At 37.2% G+C, this 23424-nt stretch overlaps 1 protein-coding gene across 2 annotated transcripts in view; it reads right to left on the reverse strand.

Annotated features, from left to right (window-relative positions):
• LOC149085556 (protein Fe65 homolog) overlaps window positions 1-23424 on the reverse strand; it is an 85673-nt gene that overhangs the window by 5539 nt on the left and 56710 nt on the right. For both annotated transcript variants that reach the window (XM_089233625.1, XM_089233626.1), the window contains 4 exons: window positions 23153-23280; window positions 4365-4651; window positions 3355-3557; window positions 3019-3089 (listed from right to left, as the gene is read on the reverse strand). In XM_089233625.1, the coding sequence (XP_089089751.1) occupies window positions 3019-3089; window positions 3355-3557; window positions 4365-4651; window positions 23153-23280 (689 nt within the window). The remainder of the gene's footprint in view (window positions 1-3018; window positions 3090-3354; window positions 3558-4364; window positions 4652-23152; window positions 23281-23424) is intronic.

The following is a 23424-nucleotide window of genomic DNA, read 5'->3' on the forward strand; positions in this document are numbered from 1 at the left end:
TTGGATGCAGGAGGGTACGACGGACCGACGTGTTCGATCGCATCCACCTCAGTGCACCACTTCACGTGATGACAGGCGTATTGTGCGTATGGCAGTGACGGATCGCTCAGCCACATCCCGAACCATAACACAGCACATTCAGTCTGTACCGCATCATCCAGTGTCTGCGCGTACCATTCGACGCCGTTTACAGCAGAGTGGTCTGTCCGCAAGACGTCCATTGCTTCGTCTACCCTTGACGCAGAACCACAGACATCTCCGCCGCCAATGGTGCGATGAAAGAAGGATGTGGACGGCACAATGGAATGAAATTGTCTTTACTGACGAGTCACGCTTCTGTCTGCAACACCACGATGGTCGGATTCGAGTCTGGAGACACCGTGGAGAGAGGATGCTGAACAGCTGCGTTATGCACCGCCACACTGGTCCTGCACCGGGTATTATGGTATGGGGTGGTATTAGATATCACTCTCGCACTCCTCTAGTACGCATTGCCGGTACTTTAAAAAGCCAGCGCTACATCTCCGAGGTGTTGGAGCCAGTTGTCCTTCCTTACCTTCAGGGCATGCCCACAGCCATATTTCAACAGAATAATGCACGACCACACGTGGCACGCATTGTCCAAAGGTTCTTCGTCAATCGCCAGATTGAATTGCTTCCCTGGCCAGCTCGCTCTCTGGATCTTTCGCCGACAGAAAACATGTGGTCCATGGTTGCTCAACGATTGACCCAGATTACATCCCCAGCTGCCACACCAGATCAACTTTGGCAACGCGTGGAAGCTGCTTGGTCTGCTGTACCCCAAGAACACATCCAAAGTTTCTTTGAATCAATGCCGAGGCGTGTGGCAGCGGTGATCTCCAACAATGGCGGCTACTCTGGCTACTGATTTTGGCAGGAACCACACTTCACAGAAGTCTATAAATTTAATCATTTGATGCTTGGTCAACATGTTATCTACAAAATAAATATTGTTGCGATATCTCTTGTCTTTCTTGGTGTTGCAATTTGGGTGGCCAGCAGTGTAAAAGCCCAACAGCGATTTTTCATGCTGTTAATTAAGTTAATAAGTTCCATCCGTAGGAATTCCCATGATTCAAGTAAAACAACTCAGTTCTGACAGGTTGAAGGAATGGTCGAAACCCAGCAATACACCTTCTGAGATAGTTGCAGACATGTTCTACAGGATTCAGATCAAGAGAAAGTTTAAGCAGTTTGATGAGGAGATTATATAGTTTTCTTTTCAAAATAGTGCTTCATCAGGCAAACTGTGTGGGAGAGGGTGTTATTTGTTTGCTAGGGCAACCTTAACAGCATCAGGTAGCTTCAGGCAAAGTGATTTTCTAGGCGCCCCCCTACCAGCTGGAAGTACTTGCCTACCAATTTACTTTACACACTAGAAAATTACCAGATTCTATTATCATGAGCCCCCCTCCCATGCATTCGAGGGGGGGGGGCGCATGAACTAAGATGGCCCTGTTGTCTGTACTACAAAAATATCATCAATCACAACCACATAAAGACAAACAATAGGATTCAGGATATTTTCTTAAAACTTTCGAATATTAGAGATTCCAAGTAGCAACATACAGAAGTCAGTGTGACCACCTAAGGATATGCTTCCCACTGATGATCATAATTTTACAATTCATCTGTTCAAGTTTTTCTAGAAAAATGCAGCCTTTTTCTCTGGAAGTTATAATGTTCATTGCTTAGGTGACCATACATCCCCTATTTCCCAGGTTAGTCCTGGGTTTTCACGTATTTTCACCAACGACAACCTGGCTTTTTATTCTTTAAATCAACGATTAAAATAATCTTCCCAACTCAGAAATTGCATTATGATAATTACGACTACAAATACGAATATTCATCTCACATATTTGTCATGTTTTTTTTTTAATTTATTACAATTTGAAGTGGCACTTCATTTCACACGATTGGCGATTTTTCTGTGATTTCCCTACAAGTTCGCAACTCTGGTTACTTTTGGCAATAATTGGCATTGTCCCGTATTCAAAGCCCACTTTCCCGTATTTTTCTAGAGCATATATGGTCAGCCTATCATTGCTTTGTGTGAAGTGTCTATGCAGGAGACCAATAAATGAATAAATAAATAAAATAAATAAAAAGAGGAAGATATTCTAAGGTCTGTTGCATTTGAACACGTTGCTCCAATGAAATGTGTGTCAAAGAAATTGGAAAAAAGGCTTTTATGATGTTTACAAGGAAAAATCTCACAGTTTTGATGATGTTAGTTGAGAAAAGCATCTGTTAGCAAAAAAGGGGAGAATAGAATTCTTCTCTTTATAAAGGAGCTTCTGGTGATTCGTTAGAAATAAATAAATGCTAAGATATGGGTATCAGGAGAGAAGTACATGATATCAATAAAGATCCTAGTGACAGGTTAGTTATTTCACTGAGCTACTTACATATTAATACAGAAATGCAAAAAAAAAATGGATTTGTTACTTTTTCTGGCTTCTCAATTGAAAGAAATATTACAAATATCCAGTTTTTACATATTTACAATGTAGCTAGCAATCATACTGAGGAATAGTAAGGATGTTTTTTGAGGTCTCATAAAAGTGACCATCCCATTTGGGCCTTAACAGAGGATTTCCTAGAGATACTTGTACTCAGATTTGTGAATTTAATGGGAGGGAAATTTTTTTTTTCCAAAAGAATGAGGATGAAAGTAGATATTGATGTAAACTAAGTACACTGCATTAATCATGTTAATTGTAGGTATCGCTAAAGCCTTAGCTGAATGTCTTTCTTTGGTTAGAACAGCAGTGTCTTTAACATATACTGAGCCTCTCTTCACATTAAGAAAATCATTTACATACATGCAAAGAAGACAAAGCTCAAGGATTGATCCTTGAGGGATAATATATAATTACTGGGTAATTTTTTTTTAAAGAACTGGTTGGCTTCTAATCACCAACTTCAACTTAATATGAATGAAATACAATATTGGAATCAGTATACAGATGATTTCAAATAACAAAAACTTACTTGATATTTTTTCCAATTCCTAAAAATGATAGAAACCTTACACGACATTCTTCTATAACTTTCCCATTATCCTGAAATGAGAATATCCATTACTGAGTTGAAATACACGCACTCAAGTATAAGTAGAATTTAAAAGTATCATACAGTATTATAATCCCACGAAAAACTGAAAATTTGAAATTAAACTTTCACACATGTATCTGTAATAAGTTTTGTAATACACACACATAATATAGGTATGAAGATTTGAATGATTATTATACTTATGTCACTTAGAAAAAAATCATAAAATCAATTTCTGTAACTTAATTACCAATATTTATGTAACACACTTACTCCATGTTCTGAAATTGTTATCGTTGATGGAGCTACAGCTACATTGACAAATCTATAGTCAGATGGAGGAATTTCATTTGAAAGTTGTTCAATTGCATCATTCAATACATCTACACCTGTCGCTTTTCCGACACTTATAGTTCCAACATAATGTACTTTCAGCACTTTCTTCGGCTCTTCCATTGGTGTTGGAAAGGACTGTGCTAAAAAAACACATCTTTCATTTCTTTTGGATTTATTTCAATTTTTTCTAAACTTAAATTCTATCAGATTGATAAAACAAAATTCATTATATTAAAAACTTTAAAATTTTCTGTAGCAGACAAAGTAGTTATGGATATTTTTTCTGTTGTTACACAACAAAACAAGACGGCTATTATCACAAATATAGTTGAACTCAATTTATTTTGCATTAAAATTCTTTTGGCAATAGTAATCTGCATTAATCATGTAACCTTGAAAATTGAGAATCACTTACTTTGAAAAATATATTTCAATAACAGGTAAAAAAAAAAATAATAATAATAAAAGATGTACAAACCATTATGAACAGAACCTGATAAGCTTAGATATCTTGAATACAGTATTTCTTGCTTGCAGTGTGTCACACTGATGCAGTGTATATGTTAGTTTTTGTTTAAAAAATATTTAATCTCAAATAAAGTGACTATTACTATCATTGAATCAATTTCAAATATCACCAATTAAATTGCACTTCACTTATCCAGAATTGGTTCTGAAAATCAACTAATCATTTTTTCTGAAAAAAATATCTGTCTGTAAGATATAGAAGAAAACTTAATGTGCAAGTTAAATTTTATACTGGAAAGATGTGGCACTAACATTAATATATTATAGGAGTAAACTATTTTTATTAACTTTTCTTAAATTTAAATATATAGTACATATTTTATGTTTTCAATTTCAGCTTAGGAATTATATTGTAATATGATAAAAGCTACAAAGACAGAAAAAGTAATAAATTAAATTATTTGGTTTAGACTTCATACCCATGGTGTAGGAACTTGAGCCATCTCTTTTTAAAAAGCACTGCTGCTCTACGGGAAAATTTGTGGGACGTGTAGGCATTCCCAAAGTAACAATAGATCCATTGCCACTAGGGATCTGGCCAGGAACAACCTGTTTTGCTAAATTCTGTTGCAGACTTCTTTCAATCATGATTTTCTTGCATATGTCCCTCAGAGTGTTTGCAATAATTCTAGCTGGAATATCACAGCGGAATACATGACACATATATTTCCTTGTTACCCTGTCTCTAGCTACATATGCAAAGTCTCTAAAATATAAAAATGTTTATTACTTATATATAACTCAAAAAACTACTTTTCTCATCAATTAAACTTTTTATATAGTTTTGTTCAGATACGCACACAAAAAAAAACCACAAGGGTGAATGAAATATATAGCAATAAAGACTGTACTTTCACACATAATCCAACATGCCAAAAAATCGTGAGGACGCACAGCATGCCAGAAAACCTCATATTTTCGGGCATGCGAGATAAACCAAACACTTTTTCTTGAAACTTGACCTTTTCTTGCCCAGGAAGGTTTCTTTTTGTTGAAGACGAAAAAGTCTAAATTAACGATTGCATGAAATTGAAACCAATGCTTACATTCAAAAGAATTGAAAACATTCCAAAAGGTGTTTTCCTTAGGATGTTGTAGTGACTGTTGCCACAAAAAGGCTCCATGATGAATGTATTACTGAACGACTATAAAAAGGAAGTACGGGGGGGGGAAAAGACTTAACAATTTTCAAGACAAAACCCATACATATGGATAGTGCACCAGCCCATTTGAAGAAAACTATCAAAGCAAGCTTCAAACAACATTATGGCACTAGCATTTCCATTATCCCAGGTGGATTAACACCATTGTTGCGCAACCTACGGATGTGTACTGGAACAAACTCTAAAGAACAGAAATGAAAATTTTTTGGAATGAGTTTCTTTGAGATGGAGAAGCTGAATTCACAAAATCTGGGAACAGAAATAGTGTATCATATTCCAAGATTTCATGGAATGATATTTCAGGTGAGTTCATAAAAGACTCATTTATTAGATGTGGCCTCCAAAATTAAGGACTAGGAAAGATGCCCCAACAGATTGGCAGAATTGTTGGCATCTGGAACTATGTAGAGTGCCGAGTATGGTGAATCTGGATAAATGGACTCAACAAGAAAATGAGATAGATAATTTATTGATCATTTGAATATAGGAATTTAGTTTATCTTATTTTTCTAATTCAGTATAAAATCAAATTTTGTGAGGAATATTTTCAAGCAGATACGTAGCATTAAAAGTATATCAACAAAGAGGTATGCATATTATAGCAATTTTTATCGATGTGCTAACAATGAAAATGTGTTTGCAACTCCAGCATGCTGGAAATAACCAACTGACACGAATCAAAAACTGCTGACCCTATATTTTTTCAGTATGCTGGATTATGAGTTGGAATACGGTATGCATGAAATCACAGTTTCCAAATTATTCACTACTGCATACAGAGAAAAGTATATAAATACAAGCAATACTTTTTAGCTCTTATACTACTTTATGAGCTAAAGAAATGAAATATTTACAAGCGCAATGAAAAAAAGAATAGCTAGTATTGTTTATCTTCTAAACAAGTTGCTAACTTTATGGGTCAATTCATTAAAGAATCTATGTTCAGGTCTAAAAATTATTCTTCCAATTTGTTTATTTATTTATTATTAGCCGCAAATCATTTCTCCTGTTTATGTTTTCTTTGCTGGAAAGCAAATTATTTTGTTTTTGATGGTACACACACTAACTACTTCTTTTATTTATATCTTTTTCACTGGTCCACAAATTATTTCAACTGTTTATTTACTTTTGCCAGACTGCAAACTATTTCTCCCATTTCTGCTGGTCCATAAAATTTTTCAAATCTTTTCACCAGTTTGCAGTTGCAAAAGGTTAAAGAACCATACTATACTAAATCAATGCATTTTTATCTTTTTCTTGAAGGTTAAGCCACATTATAGCAAAAAGAAAATACAGAAATTTCTTTTCTGCATGAATCTGGCTTTTTTTCTGGAGGTGAAAGAAACGCAGAAGGAAGTATAATCAATTTAGTATTACAACACATTGTGGTGACTGATCTTGTCAATCACAGGCATAAGAGGATACAAGGGGGGGGGGGAGAATACAGTTCACTTAAGCAGAAGTATTAGTGGCATAGGGCAGTGGTTCTCAACCTTTGGAATTTTGGAAGACCGTGGACCGGTTGATTTCTTTTATGTGAGTAGAACGCTCAGTAATACGCATGCCTAATAGGGTATAAATGGATAAAAATGAATCGGTGAGCTATTCACTGCCTGGTTTGACTGAGCGGACCAGCGGTTGAGAAACACTGGCATAGGGGAAGTTGGAAGTGGAATATTGTCCCTCCCCCTTCCTGTTCAAAGAGCATGTATCCACTTATGCTCATAGTATAAGTAAGCAAAATTGATAAGCATATTGGGGTTAACATTCAACAAAAGGAGGTTTGGCTTAGCTTACATATAGTGTAATTGATCATTATTTGTTTAAGTTAACTAATTTTTTTCATTAGTATGTAGTAAAATGTGTAGTATTTTATTTTTCTTAATCAAAATCTTTTTAATTTTTTGTTTTTCCTTTTTTATGCAAGAAGACTTTATCTTGAAAACTATCACAAATTTTTTTTGGTCCCATCAGTCTTGAGATAGAGAGGTTTGAATGTATATGATTTCAAACAATTCATTGCTGGTAAATTATTTTTCCACTAAAAGTTTTACAATATATATAAAGGGTTTTTTTCTCTCTCTTTTTTATGATTAAATTATTAATGTATTAATTCCTATAAGCTATTACAGCTAGATACTAATCATCCAATATCTTGAATCATGAAATATTCATCATATATCATACTACTTTTGCGAACATGTATATAAGATTTACAATGTAACAATTTACTTCCTAGAATTGGCAGTAAATAAATGGTTTGCTCATCTATACATTAGCAGCTGCTGTTTAATTTAAAGTGAAAGTCTTTTGTGAAGTGATACACTCTCCTAGGTATTTACACCTCTGTACAATACCTTTTATGTAACTTGAAGATTAGAAAATAGTTCTACAAAGGTATGGCATTGATAGAAGATAATATAAATCTTTATACAAGATAATAAGATTTCCCTTTCAGATTTCAATTAATCTTTAGACCTATGCTGAGGTATTTGATAGTCTTATTATTAATGCAAAAACAGTGTCTTCAGTGTAATTTGGCAACAAAATGCCAAAAGAAAAAAAAATTGTAAAAAGTGCATACCATGCATGTATTGCACTTTATCATTCCAGGTTCAAAACCATGGAGGTGTGTTTTTTTGTATCACTACTTATAAAATATGAAGAAACAGCAGATCAATGCGATAATTAGGAAATTCTGAAAAGATTACTACTTTACAGCACACCAACTCTGGTCATATATCGCCATATATGGCAATTTCCAACCAGTGGAGTTGGGTGGGAACTGAAGGCACCATCTATCGGTGGTCGCCCAAGCTTGGTAGGTAAAGAATTGGTTTCTGGCATGCTAAGCTCGGATTTGAACCCATGGACCTTGACAACTTTCATAGTGGAAGACGAGCATCTTACCATTGTGCTACTCAGGTGCTTGAAAAGGTTACTGGAATCTAATTGACTATGACTTACTTTCTTTCTTTCAAACCGAGCAAAACTCTTGTCTATCGCTATCTGGTTTGGGCAATTTGCTACTGAATGAGTTACGCCGGAAGTGTGCCTAACAGTTGGAGTGCGTAACTAGTGTTTTGGGTGAATTTTTAGTGCTGCCACCTATTTCTCAAATCAGAGTGAAGAGTAATGATTGAATATTTTTATCGTTGTAGGCTTGTTACTTTTTGTGGCGAGACTTCTTAACATGGAGATCAGCTCGCATTTTGCACTCGCATCACACACAGAAAACCACCACCTGTGCTGCCAGTGGGATCCAAACACAGGTTCTGGCAATGTGAGTCTGTCACTATGACCACACAATTGTAATTGACTGACTGCAAAACTATATCAAAACTCAATCTGAAAAGTATTTGATCACCATATTCTGAAATCTCCAAAGGAAGATACTGTTTGTGATGAAGTCATCAAGAAATGGTGCCACCAAACTGAAAACTGAATTTACAGTAGTACCGAGGAGACCTCTGGACTCTGACGACTGTGCCGGTCATTTTGGTATAGATGCCATGGTTTTATTTTAGGCAATGCATCTGGCTCGATTTTTCATCTCACTAATTGTTTTTGCAATAGATGTTATTCCATAACAATCATCAATGCTGACACACAAACACCACAAGATTGCATTTATCAGAAAAAATTCAGGATTGCCATGTGCCCAAAAATGTTTTTAGGATGCCCTATTTGTTCCAGGTTTTTTCTTCCCCCTCCATAAATATGCTTGGAATATCTTGGAATAGATCACAAATTATTAATGCATTATCAATCACAGTTGCAGTATATAATGTCATTAGAAGTTTTTTACCTAGGGTTGTAAATATGTACAATAGCTTAGCTTAAATCACTTTTGTGAAAGTGACAACAGCAATCAAGGTAAAAGTAAACAGGTTTTGTCACAGCTGATTCTGTAAATTAAATTCCCAAAAATTACCGCCCATCTTTGTCTCTTCAGATTGTCACAAATTTAGCTTCTTCCCAAGAACTATTATCGACTGGAACAACCTACCATCAAATATTGTAGATTGTACTACGATTTCCGAATTCTCTTGTTCCATCAATCATCACTTTCATCATATATAAATTCTGCATCCTCTTGTATAGGCCAATAAATATTGAATAAATAAATAAATTTTTGCTATTTTGTGTTTTTTATGATAAGGCCGATATAAGTTGGTACGTAATAAAACAAACAGAATAAAGATTAAAAAAAAGTGTTTCCTCTTTTTCTCATTTGTATCTCTTTCTATACAGATAACACCTGAAATGACTATAATACCCTGAATTGAATATGCATCATGAGTAATATTATAGACATTATAAACCTTCTAAAAAAACTAATCATTCAATTTTTTCTTAAATTTTAACAAGCCATCATAATTTTATGCACACAAGGAAAAATTAGACAGATATCTACAGTTTAGCAGATTGCAAATAACTGTTAAAAGTCCTCACTACTCTAGATATTAGAGCACAACAAATGCCCCGTGAGCTTAATTCTATCATTTGCATATTATATAAACTTAATGAGCTCACAAGAGTTCAAATATGACTTGAGATTATCAAAATTTGAATAAACATAAATAGCAGAAAATCAGTAGTATCATTTCAAAGCATGCATGATTCAAAATTGTAACTGTTTGAACAGTGCAAGCTGAATTTCAGTGAAAAAAACCCATGATTTATACATTATGTTAAAAGAAAAAAGTTGTCTATCATAAGAGAATCCAATCAAAGATGTGGGTTCGAATGATGCCCAAACAGGTTCTTCAATAAAATTTGAAACATTTAATAAGTTATTTTAAATATGTTTCTGCAGTGCTTATAGTGTTTTTCATATACAGTGCAGAAACTCTCAAAGGGAGTAGAAATTTGAAAATTGATAAAAAATGGGAAAATAATCAGATTTAGATGCAGTTAGCCGAATAGGTACTGTCTGTACAGAGGATTTTTTTTTGACAGGGGAGAAAATTTGTTACAAAAATTTTTGGTAACACTGTTGATAACAATTGTTGTTGTGTAACCTTGACATCAAAAAGACAACAGATAACTAAACTGAAGAGCCAAAAAAACTGGTACAGGCATGCGTATGCAAATAAAGAGACATGAAACCAATCAGAGTACGGCGCTGCCGTCGGCAATGCCTATATAACACAAAAAGTGTCTGGCATAGTTGTTAGATCGGTTACTGCTGCTGCAATGGCAGGTTATCGAGATTTAAGTGAGTTCGAACGTGGTGTTATAGTCGGCGCACAAGAGATGGGACATAGCATCTCCGAGGTAGCGATGAAATTTAGATTTTCACGTACAACCATTTCACGAGTGTACCGTGAATATTGGGAATCCGGTAAAAAATTAAATCTACGACATCGCTGAAGCCGGAAAAATATCATGCAAGAACGGGACCAAAGACGACTGACGAGAATCATTAAACGTGACAGACATGCAACCCTTCCGCAAATTGCTGCAGATGTCAATGCTGGGCCATCAACAAGTGTCCGCGTGCGAGCCATTCAATGACACATCATCGATATGGGCTTTCGGAGCCGAAGGCCCACTCGTGTACCCTTGATGACTGCACGACACAAAGCTTTATGCCTCGCCTGGGCCCCACAACACCGACATTGGACTGTTGAGGACTGGAAACACGTTGCATGGTCTGACGAGTCTCGGTTCCAATTGCTTCAAGCTGATGGACGTGTACGGGTATGGAGACAACCTCATGAGTCCATGGACCCTACATGTCAACAGGGGACTGTTCAAGCTGGTGGAGGCTCTGTGATGGTATGGGGCGATGGTATGGTGGCGCTGCCGACCACCGATAGGCAGCGCCTTCACTTCCAACCCATCTCACTAATGGCAGTAAATTGCAATATAGCGATATGGCCAGAGTTGGTGTTTGGTGAAGTGGTATGGGGTGTGTGCAGTTGGCGTGATATGGGACCCCTGATACGTCTAGATACGACTCTGACAGGTGACAGGTACGTAAGCATACTGTCTGATCACCTGCACCCATTCATGTCCATTGTGCATTCCGACGGACTTGGACAATTTCAGCACGACAATGCGACACCCCACACGTCCAGAATTGCTACGAAGTGGCTCCAGGAACACTCTTCTGACTTTAGACACTTCCGCTGGCCACCAAAATCCCCAGACATGAACATTATTGAACATATCTGGGATGCCTTGCAACGTGCTGTTCAGAAGAGGTATCCACCCCCTCTTACTCCTACAGATTTATCGACAGCCCTGCAGGATTCATGGTGTCAATTATCTCCATCACTACTTCAGACATTAGTCGAGTCCATGCCACGTCGTTTTGCGGGCTCGAGGGCCCCCTACATGCCTGGGCCCCACAACACCGACATTGGACTGTTGAGGACTGGAAACACGTTGCCTGGTCTGACGAGTCTCAGTTCCAATTGCTTCGAGCTGATGGACGTGTACGGGTATGGAGACAACCTCATGAGTCCATGGACCCTACATGTCAACAGGGGACTGTTCAAGCTGGTGGAAGCTCTGTGATGGTATGGGGCGATGGTATGGTGGCGCTGCCGACCACCGATAGGCAGCGCCTTCACTTCCAACCCATCTCACTAATGGCAGTAAATTGCAATATAGCGATATGGCCAGAGTTGGTGTTTGGTGAAGTGGTATGGGGTGTGTGCAGTTGGCGTGATATGGGACCCCTGATACGTCTAGATACGACTCTGACAGGTGACAGGTACATAAGCATCCTGTCTGATCACCTGCACCCATTCATGTCCATTGTGCATTCCAACGGACTTGGACAATTTCAGCACGACAATGCGACACCCCACACGTCCAGAATTGCTACAAAGTGACTCCAGGAACACTCTTCTGACTTTAGACACTTCAGCTGGCCACCTAAATCCCCAGACATGAACATTATTGAACATATCTGGGATGCCTTGCAATGTGCTGTTCAGAAGAGATCTCCACCCCCTCTTACTCCTACGGATTTATGGACAGCCCTGCAGGATTCATGGTGTCAATTATCTCCAGCACTACTTCAGACATTAGTCAAGTCCATGCCCCGTCGTGTTGCAGCACTTCTGCGGGCTCGCGGGGCCCTACACGATATTATATTAGGCAGGTAACCAGTTTTTTTGGCTCTTCAGTGTACGTCGACAATGAATGAAATTCACTGTGTTTATTATGGTGTGTATCAAGTGTTTGACATGCTCTCAGCTACAGGATGTTTCATAATTCACGTGAGTAACAATGCTTGCAATTGCAGAGTATAGTATATCAGAACAGATGAACGTTAACTAACATTGAATAACATCTTTTGATTCAAACAATTAGAGTGTTAGGCACTCAGAAAAATCACCAATGAAAAAGGCAAATACAAGGAAAAATCAAAACTCCTTATGCATTTCAACACACTATGGGTGTCATCTTCAGAAAATACAAAATATGCTGACCAAGGATTCCACTTGGATTGATTATCAAATCTTAACTCTTGGTTGCTCAGCAGAAAGAAAAAATATATGTCTGTCCAAGTCAAGCATCGTGATCAGAATGAAGCCTCTGTGCTGCGATCATTGGTGTTGATTTATTATTGTTTACTAATTTGTTTTTGAAGGCACGAATATATGTGCCTTCGTAGAAGTCCAAATCAACCATGGACATTACTTTGCGGAAGACTTTCGCTTTCTGAAATTTGAATCTATGGTCCTCTTGCCAGTAGTGAGAAGCAATGGTTGATTTTTCGTATGGCAAAGTATCATTAAGCAAAGTTTACCTACTATTCCATAGAGTGTTAAATCTGTATAGTGAAGAAACCACTTGATTTTGTTGCAGTACCTACTACTGATTCTCCACTCGCCAAAGGTCTCAAAAAGAAATGACATGACAAGATTAGTAGAATGGATGAAGAATAAGCATTGCATACCACAGATGCAGGTAAGCCCAAAGATTTTAAAGCTTCACGAAAACTGCATGTCAAAATTATTGTTACACGCACTAAATTGTCCGTTTTGGATGCAACAGCTCTAGATTGAAACCATGTCAAATGTCTTCCATTTCCTGCACGGTCTGTCAATAAAACTGTTTCTGTGACTTGCATCACAAATTTTAGTTGCTCTGCTTGTATTAAACTAAGTCAACTGTGCATTATTCTTGAATGATCTGCTGAGCTCTAGCATGATGTGGATGGGATGACAAGTTAGAAAACAAGCAATAAATAGGCTGCTCATGAGGATATATCTTGTTTCAGTCCATCAAAGAGATTTAGTCATGTTTCTAAAATATTGTATGGTACAAGGTTGCAACAATGTGGTTGCAACAAGTTTGTGCACTTTAAAAAGAAAAGCAAATGCCAGGCATATTCCCAGAGGAACCCAATTCAGATAGTGTAAACAAGTGGTTCTCAACCTGGGGCTATACAGATATTTTAAAGAAGGAAATCAAGTGGAAGGGGAGTCATAGTAGATAGTAAAGGGACCACAGGAGCTGTGAAAAAATTCAAAGACCCCCCCCCCCCCCCCCAAGAGAGAAGCTCACTGAACTCTGGTCCAGAGATAGACCTTATTTATAAAATTTTTACTTACTATAAATTTTATCAAGTCAATAAGTAGAGAGGATTGAATATCCTTTCTATTTATCATGCGCAATATCATTGCAGTCGAAACATTAATTCTCATTTAAAAAAATTAGATTATTAAAAAGCTTGAGAAAGGCGGGAAGTTGCTTTATCTTGTCAAGGAATATGCACCCCCCCCCTCCTGTGCACCCCAGTTTTTTTACTCCAATGGAATAACAGTTATGCATATTCATGTATAGATTCATTATGCAAACTCATTTCAGCAAATTTATAAAATACACTGCTGGCCACCGTAAATGCAACACCCTGAAGGAAGCATGCAAATAATATGAAATTTACAACATGCATTAGCGGAGGTGAGATATGCAAATGATTAGAATTTCAGCGCAGACGCACATCACGCGCGACTGTGGCGCCACTTCAAAGCGCTATTTAAGGCTTGGAGATTTGGACGATTTGAAGTACGGCAATTGTGTTTTTCTTGTGGTTTTTTCAAAAAGACGATCAATTATGCCTCGTAGAAAACAGCGATCATCTTTTGATCAAGTATCCGAGTTCGCCAGAGGAAGGATAGTGGCCTACCGAGATTGTGGATTATCTTTCAGGGAAATCGGTAGTCGTGTTGGACGAAACCAAACAACTGTAATGCGGATATGCGATCGTTGGATGCAGGAGGGTACGACGGACCGACGTGTTCGATCGCATCCACCTCAGTGCACCACTTCACGTGATGACAGGCGTATTGTACGTATGGCAGTGACGGATCGCTCAGCCACATCACGAACCATAGCACAGCACATTCAGTCTGTACCGCATCATCCAGTGTCTGCGCGTACCATTCGACGCCGTTTACAGCAGAGTGGTCTGTCCGCAAGACGTCCATTGATTCGTCTACCCTTGACGCAGAACCACAGACGTCTCTGCCGCCAATGGTGCGATGAAAGAAGGATGTGGACAGCACAATGGAATGAAATTGTCTTTACTGACGAGTCACGCTTCTGTCTGCAACACCACGATGGTCGGATTCGAGTCTGGGGACACCGTGGAGAGAGGATGCTGAACAGCTGCGTTATGCACCGCCACACTGGTCCTGCACCGGGTATTATGGTATGGGGCGGTATTGGATATCACTCTCGCACTCCTCTAGTACGCATTGCCGGTACTTTAAAAAGCCAGCGCTACATCTCCGAGATGTTGGAGCCAGTTGGCCTTCCTTACCTTCAGGGCTTGCCCACAGCCATATTTCAACAGGATAATGTGCGACCACACGTGGCACGCATTGTCCAAAGGTTCTTCGTCAATCGCCAGATTGAATTGCTTCCCTGGCCAGCTTGCTCTCCGGATCTTTCGCCGATAGAAAACATGTGGTCCATGGTTGCTCAACGATTGACCCAGATTACATCCCAGCTGCCACACCAGATCAACTTTGGCAACGCGTGGAAGCTGCTTGGTCTGCTGTACCCCAAGAACACATCCAAAGTCTCTTTGAATCAATGCCGAGGCGTGTGGCAGCGGTGATCTCCAACAATGGCGGCTACTCTGGCTACTGATTTTGGCAGGAACCACACTTCACAGAAGTCTATAAATTTAATCATTTGATGCTTGGTCAACATGTTATCTACAAAATAAATATTGTTGCGATATCTCTTGTCTTTCTTGGTGTTGCAATTTGGGTGGCCAGCAGTGTATATAATATTATAAATTCATATTTAAAGTTTGGTTCATTTTTGGCTTTATACAGCATTTTGTTAATAAAAATCTGGCATACAGTAGTTTAAATAATTTGACTGCATTGTTCTTTTTTCAAAGACATTCCAGTAATCCGGTGTACCTCTGGTCTGATATGTCCCGGATTACCAAGAGTCTACTGCTCCAACATTTGCGTCCTTGATTTTTGTAACCTGGTTTTCTACCCTGTGCAGACAATGCCCACATCTCAATCAGATAAATTCTCTATTTTCTTAGTTGTTTAACATTTTATGCACTTCCTACCCACCTCATATAAGGGTATCGATTGTATAAAAATCTAATTTTTCTTTCAAATGGCTTTCAAAAACGTGTGACTAGAATATTTTTTTCCAAACAGTAAAAACTTATGAAAAAAAACCCCTTCATTTTTTAATAAAGGGAAAATTTCTATAAAGAAATGTGAGATCCAAAGTATTTTTTATAGAAACACAATAAGCAAACTGTTAATTTAAAAACTGAAAGCTCAGAAGTGCATATTTATGTAATCAAAAACTACTTGAAATACAGAAAAAGCAAAGCATTCAAACAAATAACTTGCATTCACACATGGAATTAGTAGCTTGATGCATATTCGACAAAACACCAGCATAATATACTGAAATTTAAAATTCTTGAAAAACAAAAATAACCTCTAGTATATCAGCCATGCAATCAAAAGAAAAAAATAACAGCACTATCTTTTGTAGCAATATAGCTTTGAGAAAACTGTTTTGAAGCCAAACTGAAAATTTTTTTTACCTTTCCCTTTAAAATCAGAGGAACGGTCAGTCAGAGTTTTGCAAAAAAAGGGGAAAAACAAATACTTCTGAGAATACTTTGTTTTAAAATGAACAATAACATTATCATATAAACAATGAGCATAGAATTGGCTTAATGTAATCATACATCACTAAAAAATATTGAAGCAAAGTACACAAATCATGAGTTACACATTTTCAGACAGTGATACTATAGTAGAACCTTGATTATACAACTGGGCAGCAGATTAACCAGGGTACTAAAATTAAACATATGTAATTACCTTTTTTAAAGTGTATGCTTGATTATTTGGAAGGGATGAGGTGACACCCTTATGTATAACAAGCTTTTTCTTTATAAACATGGATATGCAAAACATTCAGCTTGTGGGCTATTTTTTGCGCAGAAATACTTTAAGTGGGTTATATCAGATCAAAATTACTTCTTCAAATAAGAATGAAAAACAATGACAGAACAAATTTAAACTAATACTAGTTTGACTGAAGTGGATTTTTATAAGTTGCACCTTAGTTCACTTAATATTATTTCGTGTACTACATATTACATTTAACATATCATCAGCAGGTGACTGATCTCAGTCCAACCTCATCTGACTGGAATTTAAAACCTGTTCTTCAGCTGCAGAAAGTTGCAGAGTGTGGTATTCTTTGTCACATTTTTAAACAGAAGGAAAAAAATAGTGTTTGAATTAGAGCTTTTTTCTTCCCTTCCTTGTCTAATTGAATTTGATGAAAACCTATACCACATATTTTTATTCATAGAACATTCTCTTCTGGATTTACATATACAGGTGATCCCTGTTATAGTGTTTCCCAATGTAATACCAACCCTGCTTAGCGCCAAAAAGTTCCAATGAACAAATTTTCCATATATAGGGATCACATCAACTGAGATTTGATATAATGCCAAACTCGTTATAGCACCACAATTCTGCAAAATAAATTTGGGCACAAAATTGGGGTTCAACTGTTTATGAGATGAGGATGTTCGAGGATAAATACCATCTTTTGATGGGGGTGCTATGTAGTATTACTAAAGTGTTGCACCTAGAACAAACAAAACTTTTATTTTACCATTACAGCTTGTATTTGCCCACAAAAGAAGTGTTCACTTCATGTCCTGTACAGGGCTGTCTCAAGAGAGCATTATGCCCCCCAGGCAAGTGACATTCAGATAGCCCTTATCTTTTTGTAATTAGCAATTGCCAGTCTACTTATTTTACAAAATTGTAGTACCAGATCTCATAATCTTGAAGTCCTCCTAAGCACTCGAAGATCCAGAGCCATGCTTGGGTCCTTACATTAAGACAGCACTCGTCTTGTATAGTATTTTCATATTATAATTTTTTCATGTCAATGTGGAAGAGAGGGGTCAACTCATCTAACATATACATGCATATATGTACTGATGTACTGACATCATTATTTTGTCGTGCCCTCAGTCCTGTAAGTCTATCTCTGCCTATGCTTTATTTTCAGAGGTGTCTGGAGTGATTGAACATCATCAGCTAATGGTGTGAGGGTCTGAAGAGTACAAAGGTTTTTAACAGCTGGCTGATGTGAAGATATATTTTGGAAAGAGAGAAAATTCAAATGCCACTGTGGAGAATTGAACCCACATCCTTTCATTTTCCGGGTGAATGCCCTAGACCACTAGACTACAGAGGCAATGAATATCTCAATATTTTCTTGGAGCTCATGTACATTGAACGGGACCGTACATGGATGGTCGGACCTAACTCGAGCCAAAGCCCCAATTGCTGACAATGCCACCAGATGGCAACTTATCTGAGGATGATGTCATTTTCCGCTATTTATACAAAGGTTTTTAACAGCTGGCTGACGTGAAGATATATTTTGGAAGAGAGAAAATTCAACTAACCCTGCGGGGAAACAAACCCACATCCTTTCACTTTCTGGGTGAATGCCCTAGACCACTAGAGTGACATCATCCTCGGATAAGTCGACATCTGGTGGCATTGTCAGCAATTGTGAGTTTTGGCCTGAGTTAGGTCCAACCGTCCATGTACGGTCCCGTTCAGTGCACACAAACTGCAAGAAAATATTGAGATGTTCGTTGCCTCTATAGTCTAGTGCATTCACCCAGAAAGTGAAAGGACGTTGGTTTGATTCCCCGCAAAGGCAGTTGAATTTTCTTTCCAAAATGTATCTTTGCATCAGCTAGCTGTTAAAAACCTTTGTATGGATAGCAGAGAGTGATATCCTCGGATAAGTCACCATCTGGTGGCATTATGTGTAATTGTGAACTTTGGCCTGAGTTAGGTCCAACCGTCCATGTACGGTCCCGTTCAGTGCACACAAGCTCCAAGGAAATATTGAGATATCTGTTGCCTCTGTAGTCTAGTGGTCTAGGGCGTTCACATGGAAAATGAAAGGACATGGATTCAGTTCCCCGAAGGGGCAGTTAAATTTTCTCTTTGCAAAATATATCTTCACATCAGCCAGCTGTTAAAAATCTTTGTATGGGTATCGGAGAGTGACATCATTCTTGGATAGGTCTGAAAAGTGTCTATCACTAATGATAGCTGATCACCTCTGGTCATGATATGAGGGAACCTGCTTACTCAGACTTATGGGCAATCAAGCATGTATGGGACCAGCTGGAACAATGATTTCATTACCTCACAAAGGTACTAGAGGCCCAAATGCAACAAGCATGAACTAATCTGTTTGCATCAAGGCCAGACCGTGTCTTCTTACATATGGCCACTAGTTTGAGCCAAAGAATATATTATCCTAATTTCAATATTATAGGTTTTTTGTTATCCCTTGTCCAAAGCAAGATTGGAGCCAACTTTACACTCAGCACAGTGACATATGTTTAGGGTTATATGGTTTTTTTATCTAATTGAACTAAAAATCCCTTCACTCTGATTCCAAATCAAACTTAACAATCCATAAAAGTGGTTCTAAAATTTTTGCCATCCGTGCCTTCCTTGCCTTACTCATCAGCTATCTGTGGCTCCCTAGAACAGTCTCGAAAAGAAACACTTCAAAGTATTAAATAAGCACACATCAATATTGTCAGCTCGCCATGACGCCCTTGATGAATGTTGGCAATGCCCCTAGGAGCTGTGATGCGCACTTTGAAAAACACTGCTTTATTTGGTTGCAGGTCATATATGGTCAGCTTTTTTAACCACTCTGCTTCTAAAAACGATGCCAAAGTGTGTTTAACCCATATTTTACTTTGGTGAAATGCCTCTATATCTACATTATTGTGAATATAATATGAAAAACATATTTTGAATTAATATCAAATTATAATTAGTGGTTAATTATTATTTGTTTTCAAAAGTTTGCATCATAGCAGTTGTTACTTCAAATTTTCAACCAACATGCCCTCTAAATTAAGTTTTAACTGTGCAGATCTGGTGTTACAGCTGACACTAAATCACAGGGCCAATTAAAATGTGTGCTAATAAATGCCAGGAGCTTGGGCAATAAGGAAGACTTTTTTAGAAACTATGATAGCTGTGGAGAGCCTGGATCTTATAGCCATTACAGAATCTTGGGCAAATGATGGGGATGACTTTTTCTTACACATCTTAGGATACAATACTTTTTTAAGAAAATATCGGATAGGAAAGGAGGAGAAGTCTTAATATATGTGAAATCATTTTTGAAGGCTAGAGAGTGTAACATGCAGAGAAGTGATATTGAAACTACATGGGTAGAGCTTGAAAACAAAAGGAGTCAAATTTATTGTACGGGTTTGTTACAATGCACCAAATAAGGATCCAAACTGTATTGCCAAACTTCATGATGAAATTTCCTACACGTGTAAGCTTAAGAGAGTTGTCATATTAGGGGATTTCAACTACCTGGGTATCGATAAAGAGAACCTTCTAGCTAGAGTGACCTGTCATTGTATGCTGATAAAAGAAGGGCATTGAAGAAAGCAATAAGGGATAGTAAAAAAGAAGTTGAATCTAGGTTGGCAGATAACATTGGCTCTGACCCAAAATCAGTTTTTAGATACGTCAATAATAGATGTAAGGGGACAGTTGGCTCCCCTCTCGATAGGAGGGGTCTAGGGTAGAGAGCGATGTAGGCATGTGTAGCGCTTTCAATGACTTTTCACATCGGTTTTTAATAGCAAAAACAATATTTAATATACATGGGTGTTACATGGGGTAATAAAATCCTCAAAAATATTCAAGTGGAATATACAGAGGTCCTAAATATTCTAAAAAATGTATGTGCAAGCAAAGCACCAGAAGATATCTGTCCCAGGGTCCTCAGGGATTGCGCCAATGAATTGCTGGGACCAGTCGCCCAGATTTACAGAAGTAGTATTGCTGAGGGTATCGTCACAAGGGATTGGAAACTTGCTAATGTTGTTCCAATATTTCAAAAGGGTAGTAGAGAGGCTGTGTTCAATTATCGTCCAGTGAGTCTGATGAGCTCCATCTCAAAAATTTTGGAAATTATTATCAAAAGGCAATTGGTGAAGTGGATAGACGAGAATAATGTATATTTGGATAATCAGCATGGGTTCAGGAAGAGGAAGTCACGTGTGACTAACCTCCTTTGCTTCTATAATCACGTGAATAAGGCTCTGGGTAAGGGCAAAAATATAGACATTGTTTACCTTGATTTCCAGAAGGCATTCGATTGGGTTTAACATGGTAAACTCTTGAGGCGTTTACACGAGATTAGGATTGAGGGCAACTTGCTGAATTTGATAGAATCATGGTTAAGAGATAGGTCACAACGAGTTATGGTGAATGAGGAATTCTCTGATTGGATAGGTGTCACAAATGGAGTTCCTCAAGGAAGTGTTCTTGGTCCCATACTTTTTTCACTTTTTATCGATAAACTCGATCAGGGTATCGATGGGATTGCTCGCAAATTTGCAGATGACATGAATTTAAGTGGGTTGTTGGGAATCAAAGTGATAGGGAGTTGTTCCAAACCAACTTAAACAGGATTGGAGCATGGGAAATGAATGGAGCATGACGTTTAGCATTGACAAGTGCATGGTTGCTCATTTTGGTTCAAACAACTCATATTTCTTTGACGAGTTGAATGGTGTCACTATCCTGGATGCAACTAGGGTCACCAATTTGGTAATTCTCATTGACGAATGGCTTAGGTTTTCTGAACATTGTTCAGCCGTGGTCAAAAAAGTTAATAGAATGCTCGGTTTAATTTTCAAAAAGGTCTCTTCACGTTCTCCTATAGTCATTCTTCTACTTTTGCAAGGCTTCGTTCGTCCTGAATTGGAGTATGCTGTATGGTTTTGGAGACCATACCTACAGAGGAAGATAGACTTGGTTGGAAGGGTGCAGAGAAGGGCTACTCGTATTCTCGTTGGATCACAGGGCTTACGAAGAGAGACTTCATTTTTTTGGAGATGTCAAATTTGCAGTCAATAGTGTCAATTCAAAATAGATGTTTTAGAACCATGAATATTATTAGTCCTCCACATACTCCAATATACAGAACCTTAAACTTATTACCTTTGAGATATAATGTTATATACCGAATTCTTCTCACTCTCTACCAGAATAAATCATTATGTATAGCAAATAATAATGTACCTTTCCTACGACCAACGGAAATTTTTACTATACCACACCGTCAAAAAGAAATTTTCCGGAAAATTTTTACTACTTGGTTCTTAAATTTTACCATGCATTACCTTTAGAAATTCAAAATTTACCTACCTACACAAAATTCAAATTAATCTTATCAATAGATGAAATTGAAGTATATTTTAATATCCGATAGCGAAATTCTTATTACTTGTATGCCTGAGTGTGCCATAATTCTATCTAACTCAGCATCAGATACAAAATTTATTTGAATGTATTATATGAGAATTGCATTTGAATATAATTAATGTATTTGTAAATGTATATAATTACGAATGTGTATATAATTATAATTATTATTAATACTGATTGATGCTAAATGTATTTTCTGAATACTGAAAGTGCTGAATGTATTTTCTGAATACTGAAAGTGCTGAATGTATTTTCGTTAACACATTTAGCACTTACTCTGTTCTTTTACTTACAGTTTGATCATAAAAAATTATCTATGGTTGACTTACAGGTGCTGGCCTCTTGTCGACTAATAATATGCGATATATTGTAATGTTATGACATATCTTAAACTGGAATAAAGAATGCAGGTGTCGGGGGATATGATAGAAGTGTTCAAAATTTTCAATGGTATGTAAGTATTAATTTAGTAAAAAGTATTATTAATTAGTAAAAGAAATATGTTAAATATGTTGGGGTAAATCGAGAAGCTATCCATACTTAGAATAAGAACCATAAGTATTCTTTATGACATTGTATAGTATTTTATTATGTATACATATTGTTTATAGTTTTTGTAATTGTATTTTGAATTTGGTTGCTGTATTTTAGAAATATATGTTATCCATATTTGTTATGGGCATCCTTTTCTTAGTCACCTTATTGGGCATTTTGCCTGTTGTGGCATTGTATTTGTTACTCTGCCCAAAGAATTTTTACATCTGTACAGAATGACAAAAAACCAAAATGTTACCAAATAAAATACTGCCACCTTATAATGAAAACTCTGTATATCAATTTTTTTAATGACTTTTTAAGTTTTAAATTAAGAACATATCTCACCTATTACAGCTTTTGAAAAAAAAAAATTGGCATTGATCTGCTCTCTATCGAGGAAAAAATAAACCCCTTTTGTGTGTTGTTCAATGGGATATGTCCCATCTTTTTTTTTCTCTTCCTGTAAAATTGGGAATTCTTGATATATGAGGTTTTCATTATACAGTGACGATATATTAAATTTCTTTTGGAAAATCAAAACTTTATGTGCACAGAAGCATTTTCGGTCATGCTGGGCCAGACACAGTTTAGAGTGAAAATTGTTTCAAAAATCCAAATTTACAGATTTCTTATAAAGTATAAGTGTTTGCAAATTTATTCTTTACATATATTTACCTTCCATTATCCCGACCAACTCCCCAAACACGGATAGTGTGGATCGGTTGCGTGTTAAGAACTGTCAGATCCTGAGTGTCTGTTAAACGAAGGGAGTAGTCATCTAAATCCATGTACAGATCTTTTCCCTGTATTGCAAAAAGTATCATTGGTATCACAACACACAGAACATCTCACTACAATAAAAATTATGTTTCAGTTTAGAAAAAGTGATGATAAAAGCACGAACATATAAATTAATAAAAGAATTAACAAAAGAATAAATTGGCAAA

Source organism: Pholcus phalangioides, unplaced genomic scaffold, assembly GCF_987345545.1.
Source record: "Pholcus phalangioides strain wild (caught in Gottingen) unplaced genomic scaffold, Ppha-v1.0 ptg000007l_1, whole genome shotgun sequence".
Classification (NCBI taxonomy): domain Eukaryota; kingdom Metazoa; phylum Arthropoda; class Arachnida; order Araneae; family Pholcidae; genus Pholcus; species Pholcus phalangioides.